At 39.5% G+C, this 22,713-nt stretch overlaps 1 protein-coding gene across 1 annotated transcript; it reads left to right on the top strand.

The window, feature by feature from the left end:
* The first annotated feature begins 14,961 nt into the window (after positions 1–14,961).
* On the top strand, positions 14,962–16,655 carry LOC110942917. Its single transcript, XM_022184680.1, has 3 exons — positions 14,962–15,160; positions 15,509–16,411; positions 16,648–16,655. The coding sequence occupies exons 1-3, from the start codon at positions 14,962–14,964 to the stop codon at positions 16,653–16,655; spliced, it is 1,110 nt and encodes a 369-aa protein (XP_022040372.1).
* Positions 16,656–22,713: the final 6,058 nt, after the last annotated feature.

Raw genomic sequence — 22,713 nt, 5'->3', positions numbered from 1 at the left:
TATTTTCTTAGTTTTAAAAATCTTCTCTAACATTTTGATTTGGTTAGACGTTGAGGATAAACCGGTACTAAAAGCTCTTGTGTCCTTGGACGACCTCGGTATCTTACCAACACTATACTACGTCCACATGGGTGCACTTGCCCATATGTGTGTGTAGTGTTAGTAAATATCGTGTTTTATAAATTTAAAACTTGACTAAAAAGTGTAAAAAGGGCTTAAAATATATGCCTAAAATATATATACACCCACACGCATCACTCAACATCATACTGTGGATAGAATCCTGTTGTTGGCTCACTGAAAAAACCTGAAAAAAATCAAACACATTAGGAGGCATAATTGATTTAAAAGAACCAGCTAAAACCTCCTGTTCGGATTGATAATAGTAGACTTCTGCAGCAATTTCTTCGAGATCAGCTAAACTTTCTTCAGACACATCTTCACTAACAACCTCTGTTTCAACAACACTCTCCGACTCCTCCACAATCTCAACCATCATTGCTCTACCTTCACTGCCCGGAATATACTTATCCCAACTGAAACCTTCAGCTACCTTCTCATCATCTTGATTGACTATGAGAGCTTTTTCCGGCTTGTTTTCAATCTGAGGTCACGACTTGTTGTTGTTGTCTTGTGATAGATCGCTTGTCTGTAGTAGTCATTGGTAAATAGATTTTGGTGGTTGTTGACCTCTCTATTCGGACACTCACGCTTGAAATGTCCCCTCTCTTTGCATTCAAAACACGTCACTTTGGACTTATCAAACCCAAGCTTTTGATCCGGTCCTAACAAACTGTTTCGACCCGTAATTTCCATAAACCTTTGGGCTCTTCTTACCAAGCTAGCCATTCCCCATTTAATGTCAATCAGCTCTAGCTCTTCTAGATCTATCTGATCGTAATCCTCCTTTGTCATATCAGGATTACCGATCTTTCCAGCCACTAAACTCTCATACGACTCCAGAACGGAAGCTAACAGTGAAATATGTTGCTTTGCAGCCGCTTCAGTAAACTCTTGTCCATTTTTTATGTTTACTGCAATGTTACACTGTATCCCAGAAACAAAACCCTGATTGTTCGAGCTTGATGAGCTTTGAGGAGACATTTGTTCTGAAGCCTTGGGATTTGGCTCATAACTAGCAAACGGTGAAGGCTTGTTGTTGCTTGAAGTACTAGACGAAACTCCCGTTGTTGAATCTGCACTAAACGCTGTCTGAATCTTCGGGCTTAGATTCGATGTTCCCAAAGTGCTTCCTTTATAATATAAAGAAACATCTTGTTGAACATTTGCAGAATTCATCTTTCTGATCTTCATTAGCTCAAGTTCATGTGCCTTGATTTTCTCAATGAATGAACTGAGGTTGAAACCAACATACTCCTAGTTGTTCTTCAAAACCAAAAGATAAGTTCCCCATTCATCATATAGCAAGGCATCTGCCAGTTTATCAACCCATTCTTCATCAGTTTTCTCAATACCCAACCGCTTCATTTCAACAACTAGGTGACAATATCTCTCGATCAACTGTTTTGTTGTTTCACCTTTAATTCCCCTGAAGATGTCAAATTCTTTCTTCATCAAAGCAGTCTTGCTTTTTATCATCGATACACTTCCCAAAAACTTCACTTTCAAAGCATGCCACACTGATTGTGAATTATCTAGATGTTGCAGTAACACTAAGATATCTTCTTTAATTGCCTGTTGAAGAATACTCATCATCTTTTTTTCTGCCTTGAAATCTTCTTGTTCAGTTTGTGTCAAACTGCTAATCGACTTCCCAAGACCCAAACCATCCTTAGGAGGAACATATTTCGATTCGATCTTCATTCAACACTCAAAATGGTTGGCTTGTACCCATGTTTTAAACCTTCCAGACCACCCAGCATACTCATCAATATTCATCGATATAGGTGGCTTCTAAATCGTCCCGAGCCCATTCTCCATATTCACGTTTTGCACAATACTGGCTGGGTTTTGTGCTGCCGTCATTCCTCCACCGGCAAAGAAGTTATAAAATTCTTGATTGTCCATTTTACAAAATCAGATTATGGAAAAAATTTTAAGTTTTGAAAACAGAATACTTTCAAGCGAAATTAGGTTCTCCACACGAAATCAGACTTTCGAACGAAATTACAAACAAAGTGGACTTTCACACGAAATTAGCTTTTTCAAACGAAATTACACCTTCAAGCGAAATCAGGTGTCATTTCATACGGAATTATTCATCTGGTGCGAAATTAGACAAACGAAATTACAGTTCGAACGAAATTAGTAATTTCGTATGAAATTACTTCAACTTTTCAAACGAAATCAGTAATTCCGTGCGGAATTACCTCTGATTTTCAAACGAAATTAAGTGCTCGTTCAAACGGAATTAACTGTTTGGCCCATTTTTGTCACTTTTAATTCGAATTTTGATCTGATTCACTCAAGGGTTTGTTAAAACAGTATTTTACACACAATATCATAAAATCAGTCCATTTTGTCCGTTAAATTGTCCAGAAGTCCAAGAAAGTGTAGAAAAAGGCACTGATTCAAGTGTATTGACTCATAACTGGCTCTGATACCAATTGTAGGATCGTTTTACCGACCAAATGAGTCAATCAGAGGCAATACACAACTGTTTGAGAGGCGAAAACAAACAAACAGTCTAGAATCAGTGAAGAATTGAGTAGAAACAGAGTATTTCACTTTAAAACAAGCTTCTCATTCAAAATATACTTGATTACACGGCAGAAATTCAGCAGCACTTCGGAACAATACAAGTAATTCCGTGCCAAATGAGAAACTGAACACACCTATATATAGGCCACCTAATTCCGCATGAAACACAACATGACAGTTCAAACGAAATTACCTAATGTAATTCCGTGCGGAATTACACAAGACCATTTTGTGACAACCCTCACAAATCCAGGTGTCCGTACAAATTAATTAATGCTTAATTACTGTGCTTGATTACAATTACGAAGAAACTGCTTTCTGTTTTCTCGTACATACATATTCATGCATCATACTTTATTACTGTCACTTCATTCATGACACACAAAACTATAGTGACAAACTTGATGCACGAAGCACAGTTAGCACAGTGAGCGGATACCCCAGTAAACATGCTGACATTGCCAGCACTAGACAGACATTGTCTCTGAGGCCAGTATGAGCCGGGAATAGATTACTACACTAGTAGGGAGTGTAGGGAGATGAGGATTATAAAACTGCGTCACTAGGTGATAGTTATAGTGACCGGATGTGCCTAAAACATGCTTTAATTACAAAATTCTGTACTTTATACAAAAATTCAGCATTTAACATAACTAGTAAAGTGCAAAAACTTGGTAAAATAATATTAGACACTTTCCAAAGTGTTGGGTAATTATTGTGTCACTAAAAACACTATAAAACACACTTTATGGCTTTACTTGACACTTTAACGGATCAATATCCAACCGAACAACCGGACTTTACCCGGAACATAAAAATATTGTCAAAGACATTGTTTTTGCTTTTCTGAACTTGTTAGGGTCCCCGAACACCCAAACACCCTTTATATTATAACACACACTAAAATACACTAACTTTATCATTCTAATCCTAACTAGAACTTAACTAACCATTACAAACCAACCCTTAACCCCCCCCCCCCCTTGCGAACCTGTTTGTGGAGTGGGGACACACCCCACAATTCTTTGATTATTTTATTAAGCATTATCTAGTATCTAGAAAGCATATTGCATGATGGTTAATGCCAATATTGGATTATAAGTAAACACCTTAGGTCTTGAGCTTTACATTCACAACTCACAACACACAAACAAGCCCGGTGCACTCGGAAGCTCAAGAACCTCTCTAGATTTCTTTTATCCACCTCGTTTACGTCTTGTTTCTTCCCTAGCCTCGAGCTAGTAGTAAGTGCCTCTAAACATCATCTTGATCTTGTTTAAGTGGTTAATAAGTGATTTATATGGTTAAAAATCAAAAACACACAAGAACATAACATAAAGTCTTGATCATATGATGAATAAGTTGGATAAAGAGAAACTAGTTGTGTAAATCTTGTGAAACTTGTCTAGTTGTGATTACTTGATGTTGTTTGTCACTAGAAGTGGGATGGATCATCATCTAACCATACTAGATCATGTTCAAGAACATGAACTAGTAGTATGATAGTGTTAGAATTATAAAAGATGATGAAACCTTCCATCCATGAAACATGAACTTGAGTAAATGTAATATTTCTTGTAAAATAAGGTTCTAAACTAGTAGATCTAAAGATCTACAAGTGGTTTTTCGGAAGAACCAAGTGAAAAATGCAAGTCTTGTTAAAACCCGGATCTTACATAAACTAAAAGCATTTTAGTAACTAAACTAGTGTGTAAACACTTGTGTAACAATGAAATTTCATAAAGAAATATTTTTGTAAATTATGACAAGAAGTTGTTAAACTTCAAGTTCTTTAAAATTAAAGTTTTTAGGAAACTAAACATGTTTTTAAAGATAACAAAACCTACTAAATACGCTAGCAACTTACTACGTATTTTTCCACAACTTTCAAGTTCATGAGGTTGTGATTTAGGCTCATTTTGACAAGTTTGATGCTTAAATATTGTTGATTGATGATTGTTAAATTGCTTGATTGAATTTTGAAAAGAAAATGATACGCTTGAAAGCGTGGCCACCTCCAATTACAGAGGAAACTCTGGCGAAATTTTTCTAGAAATATAACGCTTAGAAATATTTTTGATCATAAATATGTTTTGACATGGTTTTCAAAATAAACTTCGCCATGATTTTTATTACAAAATTACCAAGTGTCGGAGGTGGATCTTCGTAAATAAAACTTGTTAAATATATATTTAGAATATATATTTTATAATAAGACGCTTGTGTGATTATGTGATTATTTTGTGAACAAGAGATATATTATTTTTAGGGTTATAATAATATTACATGAAATATCATGAAGTTATGACTCCAAAATAATACCAACGCTATCACGAATAAATATTTAAGTTACACCAAAATTGTTGATGCAATGCGAACTTTAAAATGTAACTTATGTATTTTCGGAAAATACTCTTAAATGTGTATTTTGATAAAAGTATTATTTTGGGAAATTGTATGGAATAAAATATAATATTTTTGGGAAAAATATATATATATTTTGGAAATTATAACATTTTAGACAAAGTCATTAAAATATATTTTCAAGTGAGACTTAAAAATATATTTTCGGAATAATAAAACACACATGTATTAAAACCCCCATCCTTGGGAAGGAATATAATTACAGAATAATTAAGAAGTGTAAATACGAAATAGTTGTCTAACTATTTCCCAAATACGTTAAACCTTAAGCCAAAGCACGGCCGTCCGTCTAATAGAAGTTGGTACGTGTAGGTCGTCACGCAGCAGGTTATTTTGGGACGGACTATTTCAAGACGCACTTCTGTGAGTTCATGTCCCCCTTTTCTCTTAACTGTATTCAGTTTTTAAACTTCGGGGGTGGAATACATGTTACAGTAATTACGGATACTTTTATACATGGTATGGTTAGCTTAAGGAGGGTTACTACTTAGATCATGTGAATGGGTAGGCGGAAACTTGAGGCAATTAATCCTCATAGTAGGACCGAGGGTCAGTAGCGGTAGATCTATCTGGGTGTAGCGAGCCCAACTCCAGGCCCACTGTACGGACCTTGGGGGGACTTTGAGCCCGACGCAAAAATCTGCTAGGTTTGAGTCTTCCTACAGAACTTCACACATATCATTGGCTTTACAACCCAATGGTGATCTCTTTTTCCTTATTTGCTACATACCAGGGATTTTCATACATACAAACATGTTACAAAGGTTTTTACATACTCACTTTTACATGAACTCGCTCAACTTTTGTTGATTTTTCAAATTACATGTATTTTAGGGAACTAGGGATCTGGCACGGTATGTTATGTCCTCAAGTTGCGTAGGAGAAATGATGTCATCCAAGTTTAGGGATTGTGACTTTTGCCTGGACGAGTCACAAGTCTTAAACTGTGTTTATTTCATGTTTTGTGGTTGTGTCGTATGAACAATGTTTTTATTTTGTTGTGTTGTAATTTCGCTGCATGTGTCAACTCTTAAAACAATGTTGTCGTATTTTATTTCTAAAACTTAAATTAATGGATGATCATCATGGTTTTACTTCATATAGCTTTGTTGTGATTAAGCTATGGTATTAAGAAGTCACACCAAATAAACCCACGCTTCCGCAAAGCCAGGGTGTGACAGCTTGGTATCAGAGCTTTGATCATAGCGAACTAGGATTCCTTCTCGAGTCTAGACTATGATCACTAGGGCTCTCACGAAAACATTTTTACATTACATACATTACGTCCAGATCCAGGATACAAAATATTTTTACAAACAAAAAGTATGAGCATTTTTCAAAAACTATGATTCAGTCGCCACGACTGGGGGAGTTCAGTCTTAGAGACTGAGGGAGTTCAGCCCTAAAGGCTGGGAGGTTCAGTCATGGAGACTGAGGGAGTTCAGCCCTAAAGGCTGGGAGGTTCAGTCATGGAGACTGAGGGAGTTCAGCACTAAAGGCTGGGAGGTTCAGTCATATAGACAGGGGGCAATCTTTGAGATTGGGGAGGTTCAGTCATATAGACTGTGGGGCCAATCTTTGAGATTGGGGAGGTTCGGTCATATAGACTGAGGGGCCAATCTTTGGGATTAGGAAGGTTCAGTCATGTAGACTGAGGGGTCCAATCATTAAGATTGGGGAGGTTTTGGTCTTAGAGGCCAGGGAGTTAGTCTGAGGGACTAGGAGGTTCAGTCTGAGAGGCTGGGAGGGTAGTCTAGTGAGACTAGGAAGAAATACTTGCTTGCTTAATGGTGACTAACATGTTTATTTGATTATATGATTGATTGTTTATGCATATGTGTGTTTGTGTTACAGACATCATGCATTCTTCATCAGACACTAGAGTTTCCGACACATCAGATCCCATGGCGATAGTATCAGATGACATAGTTTCATCGGAGCGCGAGGTCTACACTTCCGATACTACCAGCACAGATGATGACGACTTCCAGCCCTTTGCGCTGCCTGACGTCGTAGCTGAGCCTGCTGATGGCCATCTCGCTGGGAATTTACCACTCGCGGTAATCCCTGCTCCTGTACCCCTTGCTGCTTATCCGGTTGTTGATATGCCCCTCGATGTCGTTTCTGACGACGATGTCGATCTGTTTGAGGAGGACCCACCTGCGGCTGACCATGAGGGTGAGGCCCCTGTTGCTGCTGATGTTATCCTACTCATTGCTAATGCTCCTGCAGAGGAGGCTCCTGTTCATTCACCTGTTCCAGACTCCTTTGAGTCTGTGGCGTCCGCACCTTCACACACTCAGGGATTGCAGCACCACTCACACGACGCCGACCCTGACATGGCGTCATCAGCTGCACCTGCTCCCGCACACAGCTTCGAGTTTAATCACGACGTTGATGATGATCTGGATCCTGTTTTTCCCCCTAGTTTTGATCCTGACCAGGATATCGAGTTCATTCACTTAGACCAGCCCCTGGAGGATCCTGTAGCCCCTATCGATCCTTTGTTTGATGATCCAGCTGATTTTAATATGGAGTTTGTTGATCCGGAGCCTGCTGTGGCCCCAGAGCCTCTAGTTGCTCCTGACCCCGCATTAGAGCATGACCCTGTTCATGACGATGCACCTGATGTTGCTCCTTTTGTTGATGATTTACCTGTTGACGATCATCCTGTTGTTGCTCCACCGTTGAAAGATGATCTTATTGCCGACGTTCCTGCTGATGCTCCACCCTTGATAGAGGATCCTGTTATTGCACCACTTCCTGATCCAGTGCCGGTACTATTCGACCGTGCACCTTTCGCGACCCATATAGATCCACGTTACGCTGACACCCGTAACGGGTGGATAGATGATGACCACGATTACCCACCTTTCGTGATACCAGTTACACCACCTGTAGCCCCCGTTTCAGCCCCTGCTTCAGCTCCAATTGATGTTCCTTTGCTTCCCACACACACCACAGATGCTCATCGCGCAGATCTTCCTGTTACATTTCTTCAGGACATCCCTCCACCACGTCCTGGAGAGGGTTCATCTCAACAGCCGTTTGGTCGTACACCTTTCGTATCAGGAGGAGACCAGTTTGTACCCCAGATTTCTCATACTTCTTTTGTTCCCACTGTTGCACCATCTACTGCATCATTCTTCACTCCATCTAGCGAGCCATTCCTATGGACTACGCCCCTGTCATGCCACTGTCCGATCCGTATCACCCATACCATGTTGGGTACTCCACGGAGGACAACCTTACTTCGTTGATGATACAGCAGGAGGCACTGACCCGTCGCATACAGGAGCTGGAGAGAGCTCAGCGACCCTCTTGCAGTTGTCAGACCCCACCTGCAGCATCACACCCTCCGCGTCCACTGTCCCCCGATTCTGCCACTCATTTTTGGACTCCTGAGCAGCAGATAGCATACTTGTTGCGCGCTCATCGCGCAATGGAGGAGGACTGGTTACATATGCATCGTTTACTCTTCTCTCGTTTTCCCCCACCTCCTCCGCCATCAGCATAGGCATTTTGATTCAACGCAGGTAGACTTTTGGTGAGAGGACCGCGATTATGCAGATTACACAGCTTTTTGGAGACCGCATTTTGATGTTATGACTTTTGATGTTTTGTATATTGGTTGTTGTTGTCACTGACTAGATAGTTTGGACTAGGGCGAGGTGGCCCTTAGTCACTCGTGATGTATGATACAGTTATAAACTTGTAAACCTTACATTGTGGTCTTGATTTATGATAGCGCAATCGCAGTATTCTCATTATATATGATGTTGGATTACTTGTTTATATTCTATAACGTGTGATGTTATGTGCTTGGTTTATTTGTAACATGAGATGTTATGTGTTTGATAAATGGTATACGTATGACTCATTTACTTATTATGACCTGACCAACGTGAAACATCTTTTAGAAGATGCCACCAAGACGTGATCCACGCATGCATACCAACGAGGCAGAACTCCAAGGAATCATTGCTGCCGCCATAGCGCAGTATGCAGCCTCACAAGGAGGAACCAGCTGGAGCAATTCGAACAACAACGGCAATAACAATCCACCCCATGGGTGCACTTACAAGCAATTTCTCTATTGCAAGCCCGTGAACCTTCGACGGCACAGGAGGTGCTGTAGCATTTGTAAGATGGGCTGAGAAGACTGAGTCTGTTCTTCGAATGAGCAAATGTGCTCCCGAACAACAAGTGGCCTACATCTCAGGGCTATTTCTGGACGGAGCCCTATCTTGGTGGAACTTGCAAGTGCAAACTCTCGGTGAAGTTGCTGCTTATGCGATGTCATGGAATGAGCTAAAGGAGCTCATGCGAAGGAAGTACTGCTCACGCGCTGAAATTCAAAAGTTGGAGACTGAGTTTTGGCATCTAAAAATGGAAGGTCCCAAGATTGCGGAGTATGTTCAGAGATTCCATGATTTGTCCCATGTGGTGCCATACATGGTTACACCGGAGTTCAAACGCATCGAGCGCTTTATCTGGGGGTTAGCACCTCAGATCATGAGTATGGTTACTACTTCCAAGCCTGTGACAATCTCAGAAGCCATTGATCTCAGTGTGGCTCTTACTGAGGAGGCCATTCGCTTGAACAAGTTTTCGAATGTTGAGCAGAAGAAGAAGGAGACTCACATCGAGTCGTCTGGTGAGAATAAAAGGAAATTCTCGAACTTCAAGCAGGGTACAAGCAATGTTAGCAAGAAAAGTGAATCAGGCACACCGGTCCGAGCTGCAACCGGTGTTGAGCAGAATGGAAAAGGGTATATGGGTACACTGCCCAAGTGTAACACATGCCAGCGCCATCATTCTGGCCGGTGTGGACCAAAAACATGTGAAGCTTGTGGGAAAGTTGGTCACTCGAAGGATACTTGCTGGGTTAGTGTTGACCGAGGTGGCCAAGGAGGTTTTGGTAATAGGAACAATAACCGTGGTGGTAATGGCAATCGTCCGCAAAGGAATAATGGCGGAAATGGAAACCGGGGAAACGTTGCGAACCAAGCTGGGAATGGAAATCGCAACCAAAACAACACTCAAGCTGGGAAGGGAAATGGCCAAGGGCCATGATGCTTTAATTGTGGAGATATTGGGCACTTTAAGAGGGAATGCCAAAAATTGAATCAAGCCCGGGGAAGAGTCTTTAACATCGGAGCGAGGGAAGCGCGCCAGGATCCCAACGTTGTCACTGGTACGTTCCCTATAAATCAACGCTTTGCATCTGTTATGTTTGAGACTGGTGCCGATTATAGCTTCGTGTCATTAGAATTTAAGAATATACTTGGATTGGCTACTAGTAAGCTTGATATTCCGTACTCGATTGAATTGGCGAATGGGAATCTAATTGAAACCAATGAAGTTGTCAGAGGTTGTGTGATGGAGCTGGGAGAGCGTGAGTTCGTTTTGGATTTACTACCAGTCGAGTTGGGAAGTTTTGATGTGGTAGTAGGAATGGATTGGTTATCGAGTAACAAGGCTGAGATTATTTGTCATGAAAAGATCATTCGCATCCAAACAGAAGATGGAGAAACGATCGTGGTTCACGGAGAGAAGCACGATACGCCTCTAAGAATCATCAGCTGCCTGAAAGCTCGAAGGTGTTTACAGAAGGGATGTGTTGCCTTCTTAGCACACATCGTGGATAAAGAAGCTGCGAGCCGAAGATCGAAGACATCCCTGTTGTGAAGGAGTATCCTGAAGTCTTTCCAGAGGACTTGCCAGGATTGCCACCCCAAAGGCAAGTAGAGTTCCATATTGACTTAGTTCCAGGCGCCGCGCCTATGGCTAAGGCACCTTATCGACTTGCACCTTCAGAGATGCAGGAATTGTCGACACAACTTCAAGAGTTGCTAGACAAAGGATTCATCAGACCAAGCTTCTCACCTTGGGGAGCTCCAGTTCTGTTTGTCGAGAAGAAAGATGGTAGTTTTCGTATGTGCATTGACTACCGGGAGTTGAACAAGTTAACGATCAAGAATAGGTATCCTCTGCCAAGGATTGATGACCTATTCGATCAGCTTCAAGGTTCAAGCTACTACTCGAAGATCGATTTGCGATCGGGTTACCATCAGCTGAGAATACAAGAGGAAAGTATTCCCAAGACCGCTTTTAGAACTCGATATGGACATTACGAGTTCTTGGTTATGTCATTTGGGTTGACAAACGCGCCAGCTGTTTTTATGGATTTGATGAACAGAGTTTGTAAGCCATATCTCGACAAGTTCGTGATTGTATTCATCGACGAAATTCTGATTTACTCAAAGACGAAGGACGAGCACGAACAGCATTTGAGAGCTATTTTGGAGTTGCTGAAGAAGGAAAAGTTGTATGCCAAATTCTCGAAGTGCGAATTTTGGTTACGCGAAGTCCAATTTCTTGGACATGTGGTTAATGGAGATGGAATCCACGTGGATCCCACCAAGATTGAAGCAATCAAGAATTGGGAAACTCCAAAGACGTCAACCGAGATTCGACAATTCTTAGGATTGGCTGGTTATTATCAAAGGTATATTGAGGATTTCTCAAAAATCGCTCAACCATTGACCTTCCTCACGCAGAAGGATAAGAAGTTTGATTGGGGAATCAAACAAGAAGAACCATTCCAGTTATTGAAAGACAAGCTTTGCAATGCGCCGATCTTATCGCTACCAGAAGGAACAGATGATTTCGTGGTATATTGTGACGCCTCGCGTCAAGGTTTGGGTTGCTTGTTGATGCAACACCAGAAAGTTATAGCTTACGCATCGCGCCAATTGAAAGTTCATGAAAAGAATTATACCACGCATGAATTGGAGGTAGGCGCAGTGGTGTTTGCATTGAAGATTTGGAGACATTATTTATATGGTACAAAGGTGGACGATCTTCACGGATCATAAGAGCCTACAACACATATTCGACCAGAAGGAGCTGAACATGAGACATAGACGCTGGGTCGAATTATTGAACGACTACGACTGTGAGATCAAGTATCATCCAGGGAAGGCGAATGTGGTCGCCGACGCCCTAAGTCGAAAAGAAAGGATCAAGCCCATAAGGGTTAGGGCTTTGGAGATGATTATCCAGACAGATCTTTCCTTGCGCATTTGTACCGCGTAGGAAGAAGCTCTTAAAGAAAGAAACATTTAAGAGGAATATCTTCATGGAATGGAGAAACAATTGGTACCAAACGAGGAAAGAACGTTATGTTTCATGGGACGAATTTGGGTTCCTCTGTTTGGTGGTTTGAGAAAAGTTATTTTTGGTGAAGCTCATAAGTCACGGTACTCTATCCACCCAGGAGCGGATAAGATGTACCAAGATCTTAAGGATTATTCTTGGTGGCCTAGGATGAAAGGGGATGTTGCTGTTTACGTTAGCAAGTGTTTAACGTGCGCCAAGGTAAAAGCTGAATACCAGAAGCCTTCAGGACTTCTGCAACAACCTGAGATTCCTAAGTGGAAATGGGAACAGATTTCAATGGATTTCATAACAAAGTTGCCAAGAACGCCAAAAGGTCACAATTGTTAGGCCCTAAAGTGTGAGACTGACGCATCAAATTAACACAACGGACTATGGTTACGAACTGGGCTTTACAGGGTTAGTCAGTATTAGGTTTTGGACCTTTACAGGTCACTTGGGCCAAGCTTTAGGCCATGTGGGCCAAGCAGGCCCAAGGGGAGCCCATGTGGGAAGTGGGCTTGCCTAGGTATATAAACAAGATTTCTACTTGTTTTAGGTTTGGAACCTCCATGTTACAGAAATTCTAGAGTTAGAGAGAGAGGCGATTGGTTGCAAACTTGTACCAGACGATTTTGCTAGTTGATAGTAATAGAATCGTGTGCAAGTTTAAAGGTGATTCGGTATTGTGTTCTTCGTTTTGGTTCGTATTTTCATATATTTCGATTTCTTCTTGAATCACATCAAGTTTGGATTCCGCACAAACTTGGTGTTGTTTGATATCATTGAAAGATCCGGTTTACGGGACTTACAATTGGTATCAGAGCCTTTAGAACCTATTTCTAGGCTCGGTGTGATATCAAAATATTCAAGATATTCGTTGTTTTTGGTTTGGTGTTCTTCGCGTTCTTCGGTGTTCTTCATTGTGTTCATCCGAATTTTAGTGAAAATTCCTATACTTTGGATTTTGATTTGTTTTGAAAGTTGTTACTAGATAATTTATTGTTTTAAATCTTTTAAATATTCTATATTATCTTTCAAAGCTTTATCAAAATCCCAAATTTTCGAAACTGATATTTGACTTTGGAAAGTTCACGTGTTAAAAAATTTTCAAATTTGAAAATGTCTTCCAAAATTATTGGAATCCAGTTGCAATATTCATCTTCCACCGTTTCGACTTGTCCCACTCGCAATCACCTACACGATCACGTTCTGAGTCGCAATCAGTTTGAGTCGCAACCTTCTGAGTCGCAACCACCTGCAACACCGTCATCTGAGCTCATTCTGTTCCGAATCGTAACCGAGATCTCGAGTCACCTTCACTGTTACGGTTCATCCACAGTCGCAACCACTTCGCTACGGTCCGAGTAGCAACCGAGTTCTCGAGTCGCAACCTCACTTGGTCTCGATTCATCTTGTTTCACGGTCTCGACTCACCGTTCCGACTCGCAACCATCGTCTCGAATCGTTTTGTTCGAGTCGCAACCGATATCTCTACTCATCGTGTTTTGTTTTCGAGTCGCAATCATCAGAGGTCTCGAGTCAGCCGGTCTCGACTCGCAACCTCGTTCCGATCTCCGACGCAACCTCCGGTCACCTTCACCAATCTCTGATTCGAATCTTTCTACACTCCGGTAACCACCTTCAACGTCCTCCGATCATCGTTCTTCATTTGCCATTTATCATCGTTCTTCAACGTATCTCCGATCATTGTCGGATATAATCCGTTTCATCTTATCTTGGCGGGATTTGTTTTACAAGTGAATTAGGGTTTTGGACGGATTTGAACGAAGAAGACAGTTCGGTGGTTATTATAATAATAACATTAATCTGTAAATAATCATTAGGTTTTGATTTTAATATAATAATAGTTATTATAATTATAATATCAATCATTTCTTAATCATTACCTAATCATTGGATTATAATTAAGGTAATCATTACTTTTTCATTAATAATAATAGTTAATAATAATAATAATAATAATAATAATAATAATAATAATAATAATAATAATAATTAACCTTTATTTATTAAAGTAACTTAAAAAAAATAAATAAAAAAATAAAAAAAAGAGTTTGTTTGGTGGTGAATTCGGTTTGACTGGTTTTGAGGTGCGGTTCAGAAAGCGGGCTCGATTCGCGTGCAAAGGGTTTTGAGTGAGCGAGTACACGGGTTCTTGTTTGGTTTGTGTTTTGAGGAGAAGAACAAACGTATCAACCACCCGCTGAAATCATGGCATTCGTATTTCACAAACCCGTGGTTCAAGAAATGACTGTTGAAGATACACTTTCTGTTTTCTGCACTCCTGAATGTAGGGAACGAGTTGAGGCTTATAGAATTCACAACGATGAGCTAATCGAAGACTATAATGAAATTAAACGGAAAAATTTCACTTTAACGAAAAACGAAAAACTTTTCAAAGAGAAAATCGAAGCTCAGCGTAAGGACATCGTTCAACTCAAGGACGATGTTAGTGTAGCTACGGCCCAACTCATCATAGTCAAAGAAAAACTGTGTGAGGTGACTAAAGAACTGGAGAATGTTAGGGATAAATACCAAATTAATCAGTTAAACATTAAAAAATTCGATTCCTCCAGTAAATTAGTCAAAAATCTGTGTGATCAACAATTAGCATATTCTAAAAAGAAAGGGTCGGGATTGGGTTATAATCAGACTCCTCCTCCGTACAATGATAATTACACTTATTTACCAATGACTGAGGAGGAGATGATGAACGAGAGTAAAATGACTTATGGTTCGAAAAACAACAAGTCGTCTGTTCATGACAGACAAGTTGAGAAACAGAAGTCTACTCCATTGAATTTTGTTCCCAAAGGCACAATTGATCCTAATGTTTCGTCTTCATGTGCAGATGATAGCTTTGAAGTAAAGTGTGGTGATGTTCATGGGAGTGAACCAGTCATTACTTCAAATGTTTCTGAACCTTATGTTGAACCTTATTCTGAACCAACTGAGTCTGACATTGCTTTTAGTCGTTCTTTGTTTGCGTCGTTTTCTGCTTATGTTTCGTCAAGTGTGTCTGACGTTTGGGGCAAAACTGATGATGGTTGTGTTGAATCTTTGAACAATACGTGTGGTGATTGTTCATCAGTTAATGCGTGTGATTGTGATGTTTCTAATTCTTCAGTTGATGATAGCATTACAGGTGAGGTCCCTCAGGATACATTCAGTGAAACCACTGAAACCTCTTCCCAAGAAAATCAAGAATGTCCTGATTCTTCTTCTGAATCGGCCTCAGTGGATGTCCCTAATGTTGAATCTAGTGGGACCACATTGGAAACCGTGACTGAAAGCAGACCTCAAGTAGATTCACATGATACATGTGTTGACGAAACATGTGTTGATGAAACTTCATCTTCTGAAATTAAAACTGAACCTGATTTTGTAAAAGAAGAAAAAGGAGTTGAAATAAATGAAAAGTCACAAGAAAATGTTTCTGATAAGGGAATTAAAACAGAAACTGAATCGTCTTTTCAAAATGATCCTGATAAAATTATAAAAGACGAAAAACATCATCTATCTGAATCTCATGCCTCTGCTAGTTCTGATCAACAGGTACAGAAAGAATCAGAAAAGGCACATGGGACACAAGCAAAGCAACCTAAGCAAGCTCAGTTATCTAGACCCATCAAATCAGCAACTGTTGCTAGCACTCTGAATCTCCATACATTGAAGCGACAGACTTGTTTCAACTGTGGAATTCCTGGACACATTGCTCGAAATTGTGTTCATCGCCCAAACGTGCAGCAAAAGGTTAATACTCGTTCTTGTGCTGATGTTTGTGAGCCGGTTCACAACACACAGAAGGAGCCAAAACGAGTAGATCAAAATCAGGGATATAAGAAGTCTGCTCATCAAGGACAATCACGATCTCATAAGGCTCGTGACAAGGTGATCGAAAGCTCCAATAAGGAAGGAAAGACGAAGAATGGTGCTCAGAGCAACAAGACTTCTGCAAACAACAAATACAAGCACCCAAATTCGTCTTCGTCTAAGAGAAATATGCAGGCACATCAAGCGCAAAAAGGACCGGTTTGTCCTTCAGGACCTGCTAGAGCAAATCAAGCTGCTCAAAATGTCTTTCCGATGAAAAGACAAACTTGCTACAATTGTGGCATTGCGGGTCATATTGCAAGAAATTGTACACATCGTCCCTATATACCCTATCATGTGCAAAATCAGAGGGTTACACCAAAGGGTAACTACCATTCCAAGCCAATGAAGGTTTCTTCACCTAAGGCAATGAAGAATGTGAATCCCAAGGTTAAACCTTCTGATGGGGATTGGAATGCTGCTAAAGCAAAAAGAAAACAAGCTTTGAAATCTATACAAATTTCGAAAAATAACAAGGTTGATAAACCAACTGTTTTGCCAAAGGCCTCTAAGAAACTAGAAAAGCCTAAACAAATTTGGAGAGCAAAACAAAAAGCAGCTACATCTCCAATCCTTGAGACAAAAGGGGACTTATGTTTAAAGGAAGTGTCTTATTTTGATGCTTCAGGTAAACCCAGGACCACGATGGCATGGGTACCCATGTCTTACTAATCTCCTTACTTTTCAGGAACAACCAAGGAGGAGCTGTTGACAATCTCTGGAATGTTGATAGCGGTTGTTCCAGAGATAAAACGGGTAACATTTCACTGTTGCAAAAAGTTCAAATTTTTTTTACAGATGATATGTTTCCTTTGGAGGAGATAAAAGAAGTAAGAAATGATCAGCAAAAGGTACCGTTTAAATTCAGTACTTTGATTTGAATTTGATTAGTCTTCAATCTGATGACAGAACGGTTAAACAAAAATATTTTCTCTTTTTCTTAGTTTATAACTTTGTATATAAAGTGTCCTTCCTCTAGTAAATGGTAAATTTGCGCAAAAATCCAAGATTTATGCACAAATTTAGGAGGAGAGAGAGACATATATAGTGTTTAGGGGGAGAAAATGAGAAAAATACAAAAACATTAGAAAAATGAAAAAACCAAAAAGAAAAATTGCATGATATGGGAAGTGAAATAAATGTTCGTGTTAAAGGGTTTGACTAACACATGTAAGGTGCCATAGCTGAAAAGACTAGGATCTACTGCGATATGTTGATAGGCTTGACGCTCAACATGATAAAAGATACTAAGTGATATAAACATAACGAACTATGTACCATGTGGGTAACATACCAACGGTGTATGATTTTATGGTCTTAAATCTTGCATTGATAGATAGCCAACATCTGAGGTTTCGGGTCTTTATATTGTTGAATCATCCGGGGATATCTTGGTTGTCCTTCTGCTTAGAACTAAAATTGTGCATGACCCCAGGAAAGAAAGTCACTTGGAATTAGTTCATATCTATTTGAATGTCTGTATGTTTCCCGATACACACAATTTTGATCTAATTCTGAAATCTTCTCTGAAAAAGTCGTGTACCTCCTCTGCTGCATCCAGATATATGCTGACCTGGAGGTGCTAGGCAACGACAGCTTCTGCTGCATCCAGATACATGCTGACCTAGTTGTACGTTGTCGCGCTATAGATCTAATACACCCGAAAGAGGCCCTCTAGTGCCCAAAAGAAACCCCAATAAACCTATATCAAATTGAGAAAAACTCATTTGATCTGTATATTATACCATCTCTGCAAAAGATCTATTCTGTTCTTTTCTCAACCTACTCCCAGTTAAGATTTCAGAAATCTGGATTGGACTTGTGAAATATGTGGTAGGGAAGATACTTGCATGATAGTGTGTGCTGTTTATATTTCCGGGATTTGATTAGTATTTATTTGGGTGTTCATTGTTAAGAAGTCAAAACATGATAAATCAGATTACATGCAGACTGCACAGTCAGGATATCTTAAAGGATGACATCAGTATACTCACCTGTTACGATGAATCGTTGTGCTTACCTTGATCGCGGGGGTATGCCTTGGAATGGGACACACGGGTATAATAGTATAATATCACCTTAAGCATATCACGAAGTTGAAAATTAAAAGTTGAGCGTTAAAGTTTAAGTGGACAAACATATTGGCAATCGCATAGACCAGTTTGATTAGGCTCGTATTGAAAAGTGTTCCTTAGTCTGCCTGAGAACGAATTTTGATCCCGTTTGCAATTGTAATTGTATATTATGGTAGTTGTTTATATTTTGAGATTTTTATTTCTTTTAGTTCTTAAAATTAAAAATTAAAAAAAAAATTCAAAAAATCCAAAAATAGTGTGCTTATTTGTGTTCTTAAATTTAAAAATATAACCGTTCTTGAAGGTTTGACTGATCATCAAAAATTGAAAGAATTTAAATTGTGAAATTTGATGTACCTAGTGTTCATGTGGTACTCTCCCTGTTGCATAAGAAATGTTTGCTTATGAGTGTGTGAGCATGTGCAGAACTTGATTTCAATCAAGAACAGGGGTTGATGAAGACTGAGATGCTGTTAGTTGCTGAAGAAGCCTACAGAATCACAACAACAAGATGTACCTGAGTCAGAAGAACCGGATACGAGACGCCGTCTGACAGTGAAAGTACATTTGAAGAAGTACCGTGAACCTGCTTGAAAGACAAAGACTGAAGAAGAAAAGAGCTGCTGAGAATCCTCCTTTCACATTCTTTTTGACAAAGATATTTTCAAGCAAATGCTGATCGTGATCCTGATATGAGGCTAACCACAAAAGCTGAAGAAAGAGACCCAGTGCTGAGAGTTCAGAAGTCAAGAACTTCCACAACATCTACAGCTTAGAGACAACCATAGATTTCGTTGAAGACGTTGCTGAATTCAAGTTATGAAGACAATTTGATGGCATCAGTCTAGGGGGAGATTGTTAGGCCCTAAAGTGTGAGACTGACACATCAAATTAACACAACGGACTATGGTTACGAACTGGGCTTTACAGGGTTAGTCAGTATTAGGTTTTGGACCTTTACAGGTCACTTGGGCCAAGCTTTAGGCCATGTGGGCCAAGCAGGCCCAAGGGGAGCCCATGTGGGAAGTGGGCTTGCCTAGGTATATAAACAAGATTTCTACTTGTTTTAGGTTTGGAACCTCCATGTTACAGAAATTCTAGAGTTAGAGAGAGAGGCAATTGGTTGCAAACTTGTACCAGACGATTTTGCTAGTTGATAGTAATAGAATCGTGTACAAGTTTAAAGGTGATTCGGTATTGTGTTCTTCGTTTTGGTTCGTATTTTCATATATTTCGATTTCTTCTTGAATCACATCAAGTTTGGATTCCGCACAAACTTGGTGTTGTTTGATATCATTGAAAGATCCGGTTTACGGGACTTACAACAATACTATTTGGGTAATAGTAGACCGGTTAACGAAATCTGCGCACTTCTTACCCATCAGAGAGAAAGACAACATGAGAAAATTAGCTGAGATTTACATGAGAGATTGTTGCACGTCATGGAGTGCCTCTCTCGATCATCACTGATAGAGATGGGAGATTTGTATCAAGGATTTGGCAATCCTTCCAAGAAGCTTTTGGCTCACAGTTGAATCTGAGCACTGCGTTTCACCCACAAACAGATGGACAGAGCGAACGGACGATTCAGACATTAGAAGATATGTTGCGAGCTTGCGTGATGGATTTAGGTGGAAGTTGGGATACTCACCTACCATTGGTCGAATTTTCATACAACAATAGTTATCACGCAAGTATTCAAGCCGCACCGTTCGAAGCTATATATGGACGCAAGTGTCGATCACCGATCTGTTGGTCAGATGCAGGTGATAGACAGTTAGTTGGTCCAGAAGTGATCCAGAAAACCACAGACAAGATTGCACAGATCCGAGAGCGCATCAAGGCGGCTCGCGATCGCCAAAAGTGTTATGCGGATAGAAGAAGGAAACCTCTGGAGTTTGAGGTAGGAGACATGGTATTGTTGAAGGTATCGCCCTGGAAGGGTGTGGCACGCTTCGGAAACTAAAGAGAATCGGTTTAGTAGCATACAAGTTGGACTTACCTGCCGAACTGAATGGTGTTCACGATACATTTCATGTATCAAACCTGAAGAAGAGTCCAACGCAAGAAACGGTTGTCATTCCCGCAGACGAGATTCATATTGACGACACGCTCCATTTTGTCGAAGAACCAGTTGAGGTTACAGATTGGAAGGTAAACAAAACATCCAGGAGCAGTGTTAAGCTCGTCAAAGTTCGTTGGAATGCAAGACATTATCCAGAATACACCTGGGAACGTGAGGACCGAATGAAAGAAAAGTACCCCCATTTATTTCCTAAGACCCCTGAAACCAGAAGCAGAACCTAAAATTTCGGGACGAAATTTTCCTAACGGGGGGAGAATGTGACAACCCTCACAAATCCAGGTATCCGTACAAATTAATTAATATTAATTAATGCTTAATTACTGTGCTTGATTACAATTACAAACAAACTGCTTTCTGTTTTCTGGTAAATACATATTCATGCATCATACTTTATTACTGTCACTTCATTCATGACACACAAAACTATAGTGACAAACTTGATGCATGAAGCACAGTTAGCACAGTGAGCGTATACCCCAGTAAACATGCTGACATTGCCAGCACTAGACAGACATTGTCTCTGAGGCCAGTATGAGCTGGGAATAGATTACTACACTAGTAGGGAGTGTAGGGAGATGAGGATTATAAAACTGCATCACTAGGTGATAGTTATAATGACCGGATGTGCCTAAAACATGCTTTAATTACAAAATTCTGCACTTTATACAAAAATTCAGTATTTAACATAACTAGTAAAGTGCAAAAACTTGGTAAAATAATATTAGACACTTTCCAAAGTGATGGAAAATTATTGTGTCACTAAAAACACTATAAAAGACACTTTAAGGCTTTACTTGACACTTTAACGGATCAATATCCAACCAAACAACCGGACTTTACCCGGAACATAAAAATATTGTCAAAGACATTGTTTTTGCTTTTCTGAACTAGTTAGGGTCCCCGAACACCCTAACACCCTTTATATTATAACACACACTAAAATACACTAACTTTATCATTCTAATCCTAACTAGAACTTAACTAACCATTACAAACCAACCCTTACCCCCCCCCCTTGCGAACCGGTTTGTGGAGTGGGGACACACCCCACAATTCTTTGATTATTTTATTAAGCATTGTCTAGTATCTAGAAAGCATATTGCATGATGCTTAATGCCAATATTGGATTACAAGTAAACACCTTAGGTCTTGAGCTTTACATTCACAACTCACAACACTTGCAAGCTCTCTCTTTCCCCCTTTGTTTGAGTTCGGCCAACACCACAACCATACCATCATCACCATCAAGTCTTGATCTAGCTATTTTACATACATACAAAGGTGCAAGGTGACACACAAACAAGCCCGGTGCACTCGGAAGCTCAAGAACCTCTCTAGATTTCTTTTATCCACCTCGTTTATGTCTTTTTTCTTCCCTAGCCTCGAGCTAGTAGTAAGTGCCTCTAAACATCATCTTGATCTTGTTTAAAGTGGTTAATAAGTGATTTAATGGTTAAAAATCAAAAACACACAAGAACATAACATAAAGTCTTGATCATATGATGAATAAGTTGGATAAAGAGAAACTAGTTATGTAAATCTTGTGAAACTTGTCTAGTTGTGATTACTTGATGTTGTTTGTCACTAGAAGTGGGATGGATCATCATCTAACCATACTAGATCATGTTCAAGAACATGAACTAGTAGTATGTTAGTGTTAGAATTATAAAAGATGATGAAACCTTCCATCCATGAAACATGAACTTGAGTAAATGTAATTTTTCTTGTAAAATAAGGTTCTAAACTAGTAGATCTAAAGATCTACAAGTGGTTTTTCGGAAGAACCAAGTGAAAGATGCAAGTCTTGTTAAAACCTGGATCTTACATAAACTAAAAGCATTTTAGTAACTAAACTAGTGTGTAAACACTTGTGTAACAATGAAATTTCATAAAAAAATATTTTTGTAAATTATGACAAGAAGTTGTTAAACTTCAAGTTCTTTAAAAATAAAGTTTTTAGGAAACTAAACATGTTTTTAAAGATAACAAAACCTACTAAATACGCTAGCAACTTACTACGTATTTTTCCACAACTTTCAAGTTTATGAGGTTGTGATTTAGGCTCATTTTGACAAGTTTGATGCTTAAATATTGTTGATTGATGATTGTTAAATTGCTTGATTGAATTTGGAAAAGAAAATGATACGCTTGAAAGCGTGGCCACCTCCAGTTACAGAGGAAACTCTGGCGAAATTTTTCTAGAAATATAACGCTTAGAAATATTTTTGATCATAAATATGTTTTTGAGTTGGTGTTCAAAATAAACTTCGCCATGATTTTTATTACAAAATTACCAAGTGTCGGAGGTGGATCTTCGTAAATAAAACTTGTTAAATATATATTTAGAATATATATTTTATAATAAGACGCTTGCGTGATTATGTGATTATTTTGTGAACTAGAGATATA

The sequence above is a fragment of the Helianthus annuus genome, chromosome 17 (genome assembly GCF_002127325.2).
Source record: "Helianthus annuus cultivar XRQ/B chromosome 17, HanXRQr2.0-SUNRISE, whole genome shotgun sequence".
Lineage (NCBI taxonomy): Eukaryota > Viridiplantae > Streptophyta > Magnoliopsida > Asterales > Asteraceae > Helianthus > Helianthus annuus.
The sequence above is the reverse complement of the archived record's forward strand: the minus strand, read 5'-3'. Positions and strand labels throughout refer to the sequence as shown.

Bases quoted from the DNA above. Each gene is read 5' to 3' on its own strand.
- LOC110942917 (XM_022184680.1), top strand. From the start codon at position 14,962: ATGACTGAGGAGGAGATGATGAACGAGAGTAAAATGACTTATGGTTCG. The intron at 15,161-15,508 runs GTGAACCAGTCA...AATCGGCCTCAG, and splicing joins GTGTGGTGATGTTCATGGGA to TGGATGTCCCTAATGTTGAA.